The sequence below is a fragment of the Nannospalax galili genome, unplaced genomic scaffold (assembly GCF_000622305.1).
Source record: "Nannospalax galili isolate Female #2095 unplaced genomic scaffold, S.galili_v1.0 scaffold709, whole genome shotgun sequence".
Classification (NCBI taxonomy): domain Eukaryota; kingdom Metazoa; phylum Chordata; class Mammalia; order Rodentia; family Spalacidae; genus Nannospalax; species Nannospalax galili.
The window spans coordinates 2,637,341-2,653,649 of record NW_008360314.1 but is presented as its reverse complement, the minus strand read 5'-3'; the positions used below and the strand labels follow the sequence as shown (position 1 = coordinate 2,653,649).

General features: G+C 42.5%; 1 protein-coding gene across 1 annotated transcript in view; it reads left to right on the top strand.

The window, feature by feature from the left end:
* Cd226 (CD226 molecule) overlaps nucleotides 1-16,309 on the top strand; it is a 100,144-nt gene that overhangs the window by 42,783 nt on the left and 41,052 nt on the right. The window contains exon 4 of the mRNA XM_008824929.2: nucleotides 13,867-14,214. Within this exon, the coding sequence (XP_008823151.1) occupies nucleotides 13,867-14,214 (348 nt within the window). The remainder of the gene's footprint in view (nucleotides 1-13,866; nucleotides 14,215-16,309) is intronic.

Here is a 16,309-nt window from a genome sequence, read left to right as displayed (position 1 = left end):
ATTGTGACATGCAGATAATAAGAATGCAAGGAAGAATGGCTATTACCACAATTAGGTCAGACCCAGGGGTTAGATTTTATCATACTTTTAGTAAAGAGCCTGTTTCCTATTGAAGTGTGGGAACTGAAACCCTTGATAAGCAGGGGTGGTGGCTGTTATTGCCTTCAGTGGGGAGGAATTTTACAACCAAAGTTTAAGAATTTCGTAGCCTAGACAGCTCAGTCACAGAGCTTTGGGCATTTTATTTACCCTTTCTTGAATTAAGGAAGGAAATGGCAGGAATGTGGGTATAAATGAACAGAAATAAAGGACAGAATGGGCACCATCTAAAAGTATCCAGTCACTCAGGTCACAACTGCTTTGCTCATACTGATTCCTCTAGGGTGTGTACAATAGCCTTCCCACTTTATATTGAAATGATTAAAGGAGAGTAGCAATTTGAGTGGTTACAAGAAAAAGAGGCTGCTGCATTGGTTGAAAAGAAAGTTGAGTTTGTAGCCCCAAATATGATTAAGATATCCTTTGGTAAGCAAAGTTTCTTTGATATCATATTTATTGGTGTGTGTGTGTGTGTGTGTGTGTGTGTGCATGTGTGTGAAAATAAAGATGAAAGCTCAGGATTCCATTCTTCTATTTCATCCTTCATTTCCCATTTGATTCTTTAAAAAAATATTTTTTTTATTTTATGTGCATGCATGTGTTGTTTGCATGTAGGTAAATGCACCTGTGTCATGCAATGCCCGCCAAGGACAGAAGAGGCTGCCAGATCTCCTGGAACTGGAGTTTGGGACAGTTGTTAGCTGCCATGTGGGTGCTGGAATCCAAACCCGGGTCTTCTGCAAGAACAGCCAGTGTTCTTAACCACTTAGCAATCTCTCCAGCCCCTTGATTCTTTTATTAAGCCCCGTTTGAATGTAGCCCACATGCTTATACCAGGCTGCAAGGCCAGCTTCTGCACGCTCTCCCTCCTTTACGATGACTAACACCTGTGTTGAAATCCAATGGGAAAGGGAACCAAAGGTTTCTCATTTGATTTTTTATTCACAGTCATGTATGGATTTAATCCTATTTAATTATTATTCATAGGCAGATATATTTTTTGACTGCCAGCAAAGTTTAAAAGAATGTTCCTGTATTTTATAAGATGAATATTTTCAGCATTGGCACATCCGCATCTTTATTTTCACAACTCATTTACTGTTACTATATTGCTGGAAATTTAGTTCATTTCTACCATTCACTGTCGAGTAATGCCTGGTAACTGTACTTACATACGATGTTTGTGAAAAATATTGTTTCTTGGGGTCAGTTTGTAGACCTTTCCTCTGATGTGTTAAGAATACAAAGCTTTCCTTTACTGCCATACCCATTTTCCTGTTTCAAATATATAACTATTACAGAGGTTATGATAATTATCTATTTGCTTCTTACAGCATAAATATATGATGTGGCTACTTCTAATTATGCTCTTGTTTCTGGATTATTTTTCCTGGACTGCATACATTTCTGAGCAGAAATGATGACTACTGTTATCCCTGAGGAAACTGAAGTCTATGGTAGATTCTAAAAGGAGATGAGACATCCGGCAAAGGCAAAAGAAAAAAATATTGTAAGACATTTTTCTAAAGAATGCTTGCTTTGTGCTGGAGTAGCGATGGGGAATGTAGAGCCTTTTAAATAGAGATGGAAAACAATCAGATCCACACTTCATTGTTATTGACCATTGCACCGATAAAAGGTTTAGTGTAAGGTTTCTGCTGAAATTAAAATCAGCAGAATTCATGGTACACTTGCTTTGAAAACTTTTGAAGGATAGAATAGCAAACAACAAACATTTTAGAAATTAATTTTTGCCTCAAGGAGCTCAGCATAATTGAGATAAGGCACAGAGACACACATAGACACACAATGACACATGCACACACACACATGTAGTAGGTTTTTTTTCAGTGTAGTAATTTGTTGTACACAATTATTGTAAAGTGTGAAAAGAAAATGTCTGTGGGACTCAGTGCTTGTGAGATTCCTATGTGCAGGACATGCAAGACAAGGAAGATCAGTGGGACTTTGGCAGCTGATGGCGTTAGATAGAGTCAAACAGGGAGTTTTTAATTGACTCAAGCCGTGTTACCATGAAGGTGACGAGAGACCTTTTTCTCTGTGTCGTCTTTTCCAGTATGATGATGTAAGTCCTAATGCTTGGTTCTAAGTGAATTTCCGAAAGTCTCCGCACTGCATCTGCATTCTCCAGAAGCAACGCCAGGGAGGATAATGTGACCAGATGGATTAGGAAATGTTTCTAGGAAAATCCTCTAAGGGAGCCAGAGTTGGAAATGGAACGAGGCATGCCAAGAACCCATAATCATCTTAGCTTCATCTAACACGGAATTGTGAGGATGTCTAAGGAAGGAGGGGGAGGAACTCCATCCCCGTGCTCAAGGAATGAGGGTCCCTCTAGGTGTGCAGATGGCCAGGGAAGTTGGGTGTCAGTTATCTTAGGGGGGTCCACTCACAGAAAAGAGCACAGAGGAGCTGGGGTGCCCGGTGAAGCCTAAGGGATTCCCATGGGGACTGTCCACAGACTGTTGCAAGGGTCTCCATAGTGTCCATGTCAGGCCCAACCGCTTCTCAGTGTTAGCGGGGCTCCCTGGGCCACATGACTGGCTTCTGATCTTTCAGATGTTACTGACCAGCACACATCTGCAAAGTTTAGTATTGGATTCTTTTGGTTTTCTCTCATATACAATGCGAATGCTTATGAAAATCTGCTCTTACTCTGAAAACCCTAGTTTTTCTTCATTGTGGCAGGTTATAGCATCAGATACTTAGCCTAATAAATTGAAATCATATTCAAATGTTGAAGAGAATGCTGAAGGCATGACCTTGTAGCCTGCCTTTCTTCAAATGCTATTGCCTTGTGCAATGCTGAGTGTGACTAGTGGGCCTCATATTCCCTTGTCTTAGAGGCAGTGACTTCTATTTTACAGACAGGCATTATTTTTCTGCGCAGAACTTTTTAGCAATGGCTTTCCAGTTTTTCAGAGTAAAGTTAGAGGAGTAACATTGATAAAAGTGGTGTAGCCTTAAGAGAATTGTGTATAAGTTTTGATTGTAAAAGTCAATTTGATTTTTAAATTTTATCAAAACTGGAAATTGAAATATGCAAGGCCATGTCTACATCTATATGTGAACATGTGTTTATCTCATTGTGAAGATATGCACGTGCCATTTAATGCTTTTATTTTTTTTTTTTTTTTTTTTTTTTTGCTTATTGAGGCAGGGTCTCCCTGTAGCTCCAGCTGGCCTCGAACTAACTACACAGACCATGCTGGCTTTGAACTCATAGAGGTCTGCTTGCCTCTGCCTCCTGAGTGCTTGGATTAAAGGCGTGTGCCACCATGCCTGGCATCACATTTTCATATATCAGTTTCTTCTTCATCATGTTTAAAATGTTGTACATCTGATGTACAATTTATTTGTTCTCCACAAAGCCACCTGGAAATACAAAGGGAATATAATGAACTAGATACTGAAATAATGGAATAATAGTAAGAAAAAGTGAGAAGAAAAATGCACTTGGAGTAATTATTCTAAGTGCAGTAAATGTGGGTGCTTAACATCTTGAGTTCAGGGCCTTAAGAAGAATTTCTTCCGGCAAAAATATCTGTGTCTGGTCCAAGAAATTTTGACAGATCTTGGTGAGTGAGTCATCATCATACAGACATGTAACAGCATTCACAGAACTCTGTCCAGGGCTCTCTGTAGACATGTGGGCTTCCATGGGGGAATTGCTAAGGCTTGTTTTGACTCCTGGCCCTTTGAGGAGCTATCTTCTTTATGAAAATCATCACTAATACATCTCCCCCATAGTTCAGTCTATTCCTTGCTATTACATCGGTATGAACTCAATAATATTGGCTGATGGAGTATGAGAGGGAGAGGAAAAGTGGGAGGGAAGGAGGGAGGAAGGGAAGGACTCAATCACATTGCCTTCTGTTTGTGCCCATCTTCCTGCATGAGCCCCTCAGTGGTCACACAGGCATGTACTCACCACTTCTCTGCTGTTTGCTGGTCTGCACACACCCACAGTGCCATCAGTACAATGAGGCTGGCTGCTGGCCCTTGCCTCTCTCATTTTCTAGAAAGCCTGTTCTGGGCCACTTGTGTGTGGGAACCAGTTTCCTTCCCTTCTGCTTGAAAAACAGTCTAATGGGCAATTTCACACTGTGTTGGTGCCTGCTAGGAATTGAAATTGTTATGTGCATTTTAACAAGGATGACAGAAACTGATTCCTAATTTCTAATTATAGGATTTAAGACATCAGAAAATAAGATATTTAGGATCTGAGGCTGTCTTGGGGCTTGTTTATTTCTGTGAAATCTGGCCTCCATGCAGGAAAGGAGAAGGCTTGGCTATCTGTGAGAGCCTTCAGGGGTATGATATGGCACAGCTGGATTAGTGGTTCAGTGTGGCTCCATGACCTGCCACCTTGGTGAGAGGGTCTTTGTAACTCATTTGCTGGGTGACTTATCTGTGGAAACTCCATGTGCTAGAACATGACATGCATTTAATGCTGTCACCGAGAAGGACTCATTCAAGGTTCATTGTTCTACTTTAAAATACACTGAAAATGAGGAGACTGAGGAGACAGTGAAGCAGGGCCTCAGCACAGAAATCACAATGAAGATTTGCAGTAGGTCCAGAACAGGCTGCACCTGTCCAGTCCCCTAGAACACGTGTAAAGAGCCAGGCACAGTGATGGGGCCTGGAATCCAGCTCTGGGGAAGTGGAGACAGGAGGAGAGATCCCTGGGGCTTGCTGGCACTCATTGGCAACCTCCAGGATCAGCAAGTGTCTTAAAAAGATAAGGTGGAGGGTGACTGACAAAGATACCTGACATTGCCATGGAACCTCCACACACGTGTGCACATGTGCACACACATGTTACATGTACATGTAAACATACAAATAATGAAATACAAACCCACAAAAATATAATGGAAATGTTTATGAGAATAAGATGCATAGTGTACTCTGCCAAATATTCTCTGGAAGGGGATGATTAGAGAGAGGGCTAAACTTTAAAAAAAATTTCCTGTATAAAATGTTAACATTAAATCCCCTAATGCAGGAAACTCTTTGGTAACGTTTTAGTAGAAAACAAATGGAATTCTTTGCATCGTAAAATCTGTTGGTTTTGCAAGCTTCCAGAAATGTACTATTTAAAATGCTTGCATCCTGTTATTTGTTTTTCTGACTGGGAGAAAAGGCAGAAAGGCTTAAAAGTTAGACTTTTTCACATGTTTCAGTCAGCTTTATGATACTCAAATAAATAGCATCACTCTCAAACAGCATGGCAATGAGATCAGCAGTTATTTCTTAACTGTTAGAATCTGAGAAGAAGTTGCAGTGTGTAAATTCTGGTTACCCTTAAAGAAAGGCTCTCCAGACTCAGAAGCTCTTGGAAACTGCCTGGGGAGTAAGCACCCTGAATGTCTAGGACTGGGTCAGCAGCCTGGATAGCTGCTTGGAATCCTGGGTGATGGGAATCACAGATCTGCCAAACTGTGGCAAGCTGCTTGCTTGTCTGGAGATTGGACAGGTGCAGCCTGTTCTGGACCTACTGCAAATCTTCATTGTGATTTCTGTGATGAGGCCCTGCTTCACTGCCCAGGACTGATTCTAGTCTCCTTTGTTCCATTTAGACAAATGGCCCTGCCTGCCCTGCCTTCATGATGTTTTTGTCAGGCTGTTTTATCTCTCAGCCCTAGCTCCAAAGCTTCCAGCTTTATCATTGCTTTTCAGTCAAGCAATCTCTTCCTTCATTTTTATCTTGTTTGGTTCCTTTACCTTTTATCTGCACTTTAAATGAAGGATGGGGAAGGTATTTCATTGCAAAGATTGTGGAGACTGTAGGTTTTCCTAACAAAAAGGCCTGGCTCTTCAGACGGCTTAGCCAGATGTGGTCCCGAGCTACTCCACAGTTGCTGTAGCAGGTGCACAATATGCCTGGCTTACCCAACAGGAGCATGGAACTGGAGTCTGGAAGTCTGAGATCCTGGTGCCAACAAGGCAAGTTCCTTCTGAGGGCTGGGCCAGGTTTTCCCCAGCCTCTGCTACTCCTTGTCTTAGAGGACTCTACCTATCTCTACTTTCAGCCTCCCATAGCATTCTCCTTCTGTCCATATCTGTGTCCAGAATTTCCCCTTTTTGCAGTGTAAGGACACCTGCCATTGATTAGGTGTTGGGGTTCTCTGTTATGCAAGTAGAAGTCTCTTCACATCCGGATAGCTCACGAGCTTGGAAACCATGTGCTGTAGATTCCTTTCATAGCAGAGTGCCTTCCTGGCATCCTCCCTGACTCTTCTTTTAAAGTGCTCGCCACAAATACATGCCCTCTGGCACAGGAGTTACCAGGTTTTAATCAGGCGTTGTCTGTTGTCTGATAGCCTGATAGAAGCCCACCACCCTATGTAAATGAGGCATCCTAAAAGTACCTATCAGCTAAGACTTCTTCTGCTGTCTCTACACTATAAATAGTCCTAGTTTTACCCCAATAAAGTTGGAGCTGGATCACTTCACTCAGACTCAGAGCTGGATCACTTCACTCAGACTTGGAGCTAGAGCTGAATCACTGAGGTCTGAGCTGAGTCACTTGTCTTGAGTTGTAACACTAAATCCTGTGATCCAGTCTCCCCGGGGGGCGCTATTCCTCCGTTATCGGCCCATGGATACCCCAGCTTTTGCCGCCTCCGTGCCTCTTCCCTGTGGAGTTCACTGGCCAGGAACTCCGCAATCCTGAGGAAAGGTACAAGGGTGTAATAGAGGCGAGATTCCGACTAGATAATACTCTGGTAGCAGAGGAAGCTCTCCGCTCCAGAGAAGTGTGTAGCCATGAGCTACAGCCAGCATCAGAGAAGTCTGCGCACCTGTCGTCTCCAGAGAGGCGCAGCGGGCTAGGCCTGCCAGCGGCTAGCCAGCGGGACCAGAACCACAGCGAGAGAGTGTGCGCACACCTAACCCCGGGCCACATCCAGAGTGAGTGCACCCGGGAGCCCAGGCGCGCTCCCCACATCTCTTGTGGCCAGACTCATGCTGGGACTAGCCAGGTGTGGCGGAGACCCCAGGGTGCCCGCACACACCACGCCGGGGTCTAGCGACCCGCCCCATAACTAGTGTTGGCCGCCTCCAGCAGGACTTCAGCTTAAGTAATGGTATCTACAGTGGGCTTCATTCTGAATCTCTTTCTTTGCTAATGTGGGTGAGAACTTGGCCATAATGCATTTTGGAGAAAGCAGTCAATTCACTCCCCTAAGTTGGTCATCATGGAACATTGTAGCGTTTTTAGGGAGATGCTGCCCAACCCTCTCATCACCTTCCACATTTGAAATGAACACACTGAAGGGCTTTTACATCAGTGGGTGGGAGCTCTCCTGCAGTAGCTCTGTGGTGCACTGACATGTTTGAGGTTACAGGTTCCTGTTCTGCTTGAAGCTGCTTGACTCTTAAGGTAGGGGTATACAAATGATACTGACTTGTCACATTTTTGTCTGTCACAGGAAGAACTGGGAGGCGGGCAATGCTATGCTGGGGGAAACTAAACCTTTGGGGTCTGGGCTCCTTCCTGTGCCCTCAGTGCATCCTCCCACAAAGGCCTGCTCTGTAAATTTCTGAAATGTTCTTTTTCCATTTCCTGGACCATGCTTGTAATTGGAAGTTAGTGAGTTCATTTATTTATTTTGCCGGTTTGTTTTCGAGAATTTATCTAAGGTCACTTTAGAGCATTTCCTTAGTCATCATGCAGTCAACATATGATTTTGCATTTATGTGGGTCACTATTCAGGGATTTTAGAAAAGATCTCCATCGAGCATCCTCATTGTCTAGACACAGTTGGGAATACACCAGCCACTAGCGTTAACACTCCTAATTAGCTGGTGTACTAATAGCTCCTGCAGATGGCTTGGGGCAATTCTGGGCTGTTTAAAGTTTAGTCTATTTTAAACATACTGAGAACAAGTTATTGTCTGGTGCTTTGGAAACCCAGGGAGATGTCTGAGTAAGCAGGAGCTGGTGATGTTCACATCACCCACAGGAGAGGTGGTAGAGAAGTCAGATTTGACAGAATCACACAAAGATGGCAAGTGCAGAGGGCAGGCAGAGGAACGCTGGGCGTGGTGACATTGGAAGAGGAACAGGTGAGGGGGCGCACATTATGAAGAAGTGGAGGAAGGTCAGAGAGGTCAGAGAGGAAGCAGGAAAGCATAGAACTTAGCAGGGTGGAGTGGGGCTTTCTAGGAGGGCTGGGCCCTAGTGTTCAGGGTCAAGGGCTCAGGTGACACTTGTGGTGTTGGTGGGATGGTAGAAATGGAGGCTGCATGCTTGAAGCACTCACGAGAAATGAAGAGCCCATTCTTTCCAGAACCTTGAGTGAATAGGGAAGAACAAAGAGAGATTAGAGATTGGGCAGTATATCACAGGGTTAAAAGTTGGTTATCTGGTGGGAGAAAGTTCAACTCAGAGGTGAAGGGAAGGAGTCCAGCTAGAAGCAGAGGTTGGAAACAGAGTGTTTAGAGGTGGAGATATTCTGATATGAAAAATACACGAGTCTGAACACAGAACAAACTGGCTTGAGTTTTGGGTTCTGCCAGTTGTACACACAGCAGTTTGAGAAAGTTAGGAGTTTGACCCCTCATTTGTGAAATAGCCCCATTTAAAAAATATCTTATTATTTTTATTTTATGTGTGTGAGTGTATTGCCTGTATGTATGTAAGTGCACCTATATCTAGCAGTGCCCATGGAGGTCAGAAAAGGGTGTCAGATCCCCTGGAACTGGAGCTATGGATGGTTGTTAATGCCGCTGTTAATGGGTGTTGGGAACCGAACCTGGGTCCTCTGCAAGAGAAGTTAGTGCTCTTAACTGCTGAGCCATCTCTCCAGCTCCACAGCCCCATTATTTTATTACCTGATTATATTGTTACAAGAATGAGCCTAGGGAGTGTGAACTGCCTTTCACAAACCCTGTACTTCCATTTAGCTTAGATTTCTGGCTTCTCAGACTTTATTGTAGAAACATTTTTAGAACTTTCATTAGGGAAATTTCATATGTAGATATGTATGTATACAAAAATAGAAATAATAGCGTAATAAATTTCCATGCTTTCTTAGAGCTTAACCAGCCATCAGGCTTGGACATAGCACTGAAGGAGAATAGGAGACAGTTCTGAATTAGGCAGATAGTCAGGTGAGGAGCCCCAGACTAGATTCAGCTGTGTTCCAGTTACTCTCACTTGTATTCAAAATAGCTTACTTCTGGGCTCTTATCCAAATTTGGTCCTTTCCTTGGTTAATCTGCACTCGCCACAGACTGGCTTCCTCTTGTTGGAATTTCAATTCACCTGCCCTTGCTCTACCCAGTCAAATTCCTGCTTTCATATGAATGAACCAGCCAACATGTACCCTATCCTGTCCAATCCAAATGGGGAAAGGGGAGCCCAGTCCTGTCCCACCCCCATATATTCTATATAAAAGCTCAGACTCTCCAGGGGGCAGATGGTACTCCAGCTCTGGACCCCTCCCCAGGAAGGTATCTGTCTCTTTGCTGGGTGGAGTGTTGCTTATGCTTCAATAAACTGGCTGTGTGCTGTGACTGGCAACTTCTTCTGTAGGTCTTTACCTGGCAAAGAAGAGGACCGAAGAACAGACTTCCATATGATTATTCTATATTTCTTCTACTCCTCTAATTAGATTTCATGAAACTATTAAATATTGAATTCATATTTATGTAGGTGTTGTATCAATATTCTGCTTTCCAGTTCTATACACTGTAACTCTTTAGTACCTTTTTGAATCTATATGTTTCAATCTCATTTTTTTTTTGTTACTGTTGCTGTCAGTTTGAGTTATCTACAGTCCCATGCTCTGCCTTCCCATGGTATCATTTAACACATTTCTCAGCTCTTTGTGGTTCTTTAAATTGGTAGTAAGATTTCATGGCTTGGTCAGTAGGCAGCTTGATTGCTTTGGCAAGGCTACTACTTCTAAGACCATGGAAACATGAATGCCTTCTTACGAATTTTCAGATAGCTCTGATTTCTGTGTGGAAGTACTGATTTATTTTGGCACTGAAAATGTCAATATATTAAAGAAATTAAATATATTTTTTAATATTAGAGGAGTTATTGCAGATGTCAGTGCCATCCAAAACAACAAAAAGGCACATCATTTTGACTGCAAAGTAAGAATGAAAATTGGCATTATTTTCAAATTGACTGACCTGTCTGCTTTCTGGCAAGGTGGATCATGGTGCTCAGAATAGAATGAGGTAACACAGGATGCCTGCACAAAGGCAGAGTTGGGAAGCTGATGATAGAGACTCAGGGCTTTGTGATATTCCAGGGTGTTATATAATAGACTTCGTGGGGAGAATGACACACATATGTCTACTCACCCCAGACAGGAAACCCCTGACAGACCAAATAAACCAATGTCCAACTTGATGAATCAATGTGATTTTATTGGGGTTCTTAATAGGAGTGTGGGTGACGGGTTACCTACAGGAGCAGTGATGACTCAAAAGCAGTTGTATCAACAAAAAGTCTACCCCCAGATGTGTGACAGTTCTTAGACAGTCCATCCCTGGAGCTCTTTGTACAACTTGCTAGCAGGAGCTCTCCTTCAGGCAGCTCAGCTGGTCAGCATCTCTTTTTCCAGCAGTTTTCTGCTTTCATTACCCTGGGGAGAGGGTTCTGCTGACTCTTGCAACTTACAGCTTTCTCAGACATGTGACATTTGTCTATCTCCTGAGCCTCCGAGGGAATGTTTCAATTCTGGAGCAAATTGCCATACAATAATAGGTGATTTTGCAGAGCTACTCAAACTGAATTCAGAGCCACAGACCAGTGAGGACCAGAGGTGGTAGTCAGCAGCTAGGGGCATGAGGTGGAGGAGGCCAGTGAGAAGAGGTCACGATGTACCCAGCAGTGTTTGATTCCCAGGAGGCTGAGTGGTACTTGGAAAAGTGGATGAAACACAGAAATAACTTTTACTAATGATCTATCATCATGATAGAAAAATTACATACTAAGTATAGCATTTCATGTAGCCTGCAATAAAAATCACATATACAACAATATTTTATGCTCACTTAAAATTTTGTGTGCATACACTTGAATGTAAGTATGGGAGCAACAAGCTTTATTATTTTTCTTTTCATTTAGGATTTCATCAGGATGGTGGGTCTTCTTTACACCAGGTCTTCTTCCCAGTTCTTTTCTGTGTCATTTTGGGCAGCCTTCCATTTGGCTGAGCAGCCCCAAGCAGCAGCAGAGACAAGGCCGGCTCTGCAGCTCTCTGTGGGGGTCAGTTTTTATCTGAGCCCAGCCAGTCACTGTTCAGCAGAAAGCGTTACTTTGGGGTGGGGTGTGCTACCCTGTGCTTCTCAAGCAACTACCCATGGGGCTGAGATCCTAGATTTTTCTGTTGTCTGAATCTACAGACAGGTGGGTTTGGGTCCTTATGAGGAACCTGAATTGTAATCTCCCAACCCTTGGTCTCTGAAAACTCCTTCCATCCTGACCCTGAGGTCAGGGCTGTTCATCACTGGGCATTTTCTCCACTGCCTAGTGGATCTGTCCTTAGTGAAAATGTAGCTCTCCCTAATCGAGGACCCTACCCTTTGTACCTGATTTGAACGGTGTATGGAGCTGCTTCCTGAAAGAAGGTCTAGTAAGAGGGCCAAATAAGAAAGCTTATAGGGTTGCAGAAAAGAGCTTCTAGAGGTATAAGCAAAGCAGTTTTGAGAGCTCTGATGACAAACATCAAAACCTCCTTACCTGTCTGTATTCTGAAGGCCCAGGATGAATTACAGAAACTCTTCTTGAGGTTTATCACAGTCTGCTAGTATCACACTTCGCTTTTTCTCTCTATTGTCCATCATTTCTTTTCTAGCAATCCCCCATTTTAATTTTAATTTCCCTTCTCTCTTTTCTATGTTTTGATGCTCTGCTTCTCTTCCTCCTCTTCCTCTTCCTCCCACTCTTCATTCTTCTCATCTATCTGATTATTATTATCATTATCATTATTTGTTTTTTCTTTTTGAGACAGTGTCTATATAGCCCCAACTGGCCTGAAACTTGCTATGTAGACCAGGCTGGACTCGATCTCACAGAGATCTGTCTACCTCCGCTTCCCAAGTGCTGAGATTAAAGGTGTGTGCCACCAAGCTGGGCTGATTTTCTTACTATTTTTCTACTTTGTATGCATTTTGCTCCTTCCTTCTTTCCTTCTGTTGTGTTGGTTTGTCACATAGAGATGAAACATTTTCATATGCCTGTTATGTGGGTAAAGTGATACCTCTGCCGAGCAGTTGCATGGTTACACACTAGGGTGCTGTGGCTTTTCTGTATAGGAGAGTTTCACACCAGAAGCCACTTGTTGCAGCTAGCTTTCAGGGGGAGATAAAACTATTGTAGACATAAAATCCTAATCTGATATGACCAGCAGTTTTTTTACCATACTTTAGACTTCTACTGTTCTTCACATGTACCATTTCATTTCCCTTCTTTCTTTTCCCTATTGATTGATTGATTGATAGTTGTTGTAGCCCAAACATTGGTTCTTTGCCACCTCTGAGGACCACTGTAACACAGATGAATAGATGCTCTTCTGCTTTTTGCATCTCTCTGTGAGCTCTGTGGCATCATCTCTGCTCAGCTTCCTTCTCTCCTTAGAGAGTAGATCAGGGTCCTTGGTTGGCAGCAGTAAAGTTTCAGATGAAGGAAGCGGATGCTTAGTCCACCTGTTACTACTCTGGGCTATTCTTGAGAGACAATTCATGAGGTTTATTCTCTATATTAAGTTCACAAATTTTTGGGTCTCAGGACCAAAAGCTCATGTTTATATAGGTTGTATCTATCATATTTAAGCTGTTAGAGATTAACACTGAACACAGTTTTAAACACAAGACTCTTTGAGCACTCATTCCACAAGCCTTCAGGGCCTCTGGATGTATCTGCTCTTACATCCATAAAGATCAGGGGTGGAGACCAAGTATAGCCTCCTATTGCTTTGAAAATAGGTCAGACCTAGCACGTCTCCAAAAGGCATGCAAGGATTCCCAGAACATGCTTATTATAAGACATGTTGATCAAGATATAGCTATTACTTGTGCTAGAAACTCTAGAAATAGTATTCTGAAGGTAGGAGTTTGGATGAATTTTTTTTAGCACTAGGAATTTGTACTACATGTGAATTTCCACCTGTACACAAGATAGTTCTGCAATCTGTGTGTAGTCAATGAAAATCATGTAGTATCTTTTTGTGGATGTTAATATCTCAATCTATCATCTGACACTATAATCTGGATATTTGAGTCACTAGTTCAGAGCAATCTTGTGAGTTTCAGACTCTCGATATGATCACTGCTAAGAAAGTACCAAGTTGAAGATACATTTCTCATCTGGTTAACCAAGTAACTCTTAAAGGTTATGATTGAACCATCATATCCTCTTTTCTGTCTACTAGACTTTAAACATGTCCTCTGGGGTCCAGAGAGATGGCTCAGTAGTTAAGAGCACTGGCTGCTCTTACAGAGGACCAGGGTTTGATTTCCAGCTTGGGAATCACAAGACACGGGAGCATTTACATACATTCAGGCAATACACTCATCCACATAAAATAAAAATAATAAGATATTCTTTAAAAAATGCCCCTTGTCTTTCAAACTTTGTAAAGTTTCCATTTATACTTGGTGCAACTACATTAAGTAATACCACCAATCATTTTAGTGGAAATTCCAGGGTGCTTTTACATGTCTGTGCCCAAACATTTGACCAACTGCCTAATCATCTGCTAATCTTCTTTTCAGATAGTTTTGAGACAGCTACACCTTCGAATAGCCACATCATCACAGAACCTGGACAAAATGTCACACTCACCTACCAGCTTCAAAGCAACTGGCCAGTTGAGCAAGTCACTTGGGAAAAGGTCCAGCCTCATCAGATAGATATCTTAGCTTTCTGTAACCTGTCCCAAGGAAGAAGTTACAGCTCAAAATACTTGAGACATACATGGAGCAACTGTAGCCAGGGAGGCACGAAGAGTTTCCTTGTCATCCCCAATGCCATCATCGCTGACTTGGGTCTTTACCGCTGCCACTTCAAGGCCAGCACAGGAGAAAAAGAAACCTTTGTTATAAGGCTGATGGTAACTGAAGGTGAGTGACAGCAGGTGTTCCCAGCGTTGAAATGGAAAATCCAGCCTCTGTGGATCGACTTCCATTGTTCTTTTTATCTGCAGCACATGTGCTCATTTAATACGTCTCAGTTGTACAATAGTATTTTTACTGGTTGAATTTAGATATGTTGACCATTATTAAATGTTAGGATTCAGCATTTATTTTGGTAACCCATCAATCACAGATTTGGCAATAGAAATATTTTATTTAAATTTGTTTTCATTTAATTTTGGTGTATTTCGTACAGAACATCTCAATCAATCTTAATCATCTTTATAGCCCTGTCCCCACTGGCACCCTCCCATAGCCCCCCCCCCTGCAATTCATACATTCTTTCATTTGAGTTAAGGCCTATTGTGTCAAGATATTGTCCCCAATGTTCCTCAGTGCAGGGTCATCTACTGAGGTCTAGTCAGCTTATCTAGAGTCCCTCGCTTTAGGAAGATCAGCTCTTCCTCACCCAGCAGTAATCAGTTGCCAATACTTCTTCAGCTAAGATTGGGGTCTGCTGTTCATTTCCCCAGTTATGTGCTGGGTTTTTGTCTGCTTGAGTTTGCATGGAACTTGTAAATGCTGACACCATTGCTGTAGATTCATATGAACAGGATTCCAGGAGCCTGTAGGACTACATTTCCATATGCTTGTGCACCTCCTCCCTGGCTCTTACAATCTTTTTGCTCCCTTTTCTGCAATGCTCCCAGAACCCTGGGTGGTTGAAGTTTAATATAGGAGTCCTGTCCAAGAACCATCATTCTGTAGACTCTTAATCTCTACATTTGGCCATTTGTGACCTTTTGTGTTCCTGACCCTCTGTTGCATGACAAAGCATGATTAATGAGAACTGAGAGATTCCTAAGTGTTCTCTTTATGTCTGTTCTATGTTCTGTGAGCCTTAGGTGTAGAGGTTACATTCTATGTGTATCATTTAGGCCTGGGCAATTCATAGACAATGTTTGTGTGTGACCAGTTGTGGTATTTGGTAATAGTCTTTGTCTGGTATTAAAGAAGCTTCTTTGATAAGAAGTAACGAGATATTTGTCTGTAAATATAAGGATTCATATTTTGCACATAGTAAGAAATTACATTAGTCTAGGGATGTGACAGTCTTAGAGTTTTCTCTAAGATCTATGACTTCAGCAATGTGTGTTTGGTTATGTTTACAGTACCACACGAGTTTCCTCCTGTTGAGTGGGCTTTTAGTCCAATTAGGTAGCTGTTGATTGTCCCCAAGATAAAATTGCCACTACTGCACCAATGTCGCATGCTGTGCCAGCCATTGATGTGGTTATTTGGTTTTGAAGGCAGTGTTGTACCATCAATTGGTGTTTTCCCTTGGCACTTTCATAGTGCTCTCCAAAGCTATGAGAGCTAGCCTGCAGGGGACGTGACTTCCAGGTCAGGTCCAGGTCTACTGTTCAAATCCTGTGTCAGAAGTATGTTCTGCCTGAAGCAGTAGGGTCTTACCTTCAAGTTCTGGGAGGCAATATAGGATGGTGGCGATAGCCTGTGTAGTTTTGGAAGTTTCTTGGACAACGATGGCCAACAACTCAAAAGAAGGTTTCTCCTGTCTGGCACTGTCTTGTTATGTAACTTTTATCTATACACATGGACTCATGTAGAGATAGTGCATGTGTAATTTATCATTAAGTCGTTGGATTAATATGATTCCTTCTGGTTTTTAAAAACTACCTAGGCACTATTTATCTCTCCTTTGTCTCTCCCTGTCTAACCCATCCACCATGACTTTCCCATTTAAAGTATCTCCATTTTCCTCATTCTCCCTTGATAATATCAGTCTCCAAATCCTTATATGTGAGTATGTATCCAGATATAACTGCAGGAACCAGGATAATGAAAAGGAACTAGGGAGGTAAAGGGAAAGAACCTGACAGAGAACAGCCAGGAGGCAGGGAGAAATGGATAAAAATGGGGGTATTTAAATGGGAGGGGAAGGGAAGGTTATACAAGGAACCTTGGGCATAAAGTGAAAGAAGGAACTCAAGAGAGGTGGGACAATAGGAGACTGGTATTATCAAGGGAGAAATGGGGAAAATGGTGAAAGGGTTAGACAGGG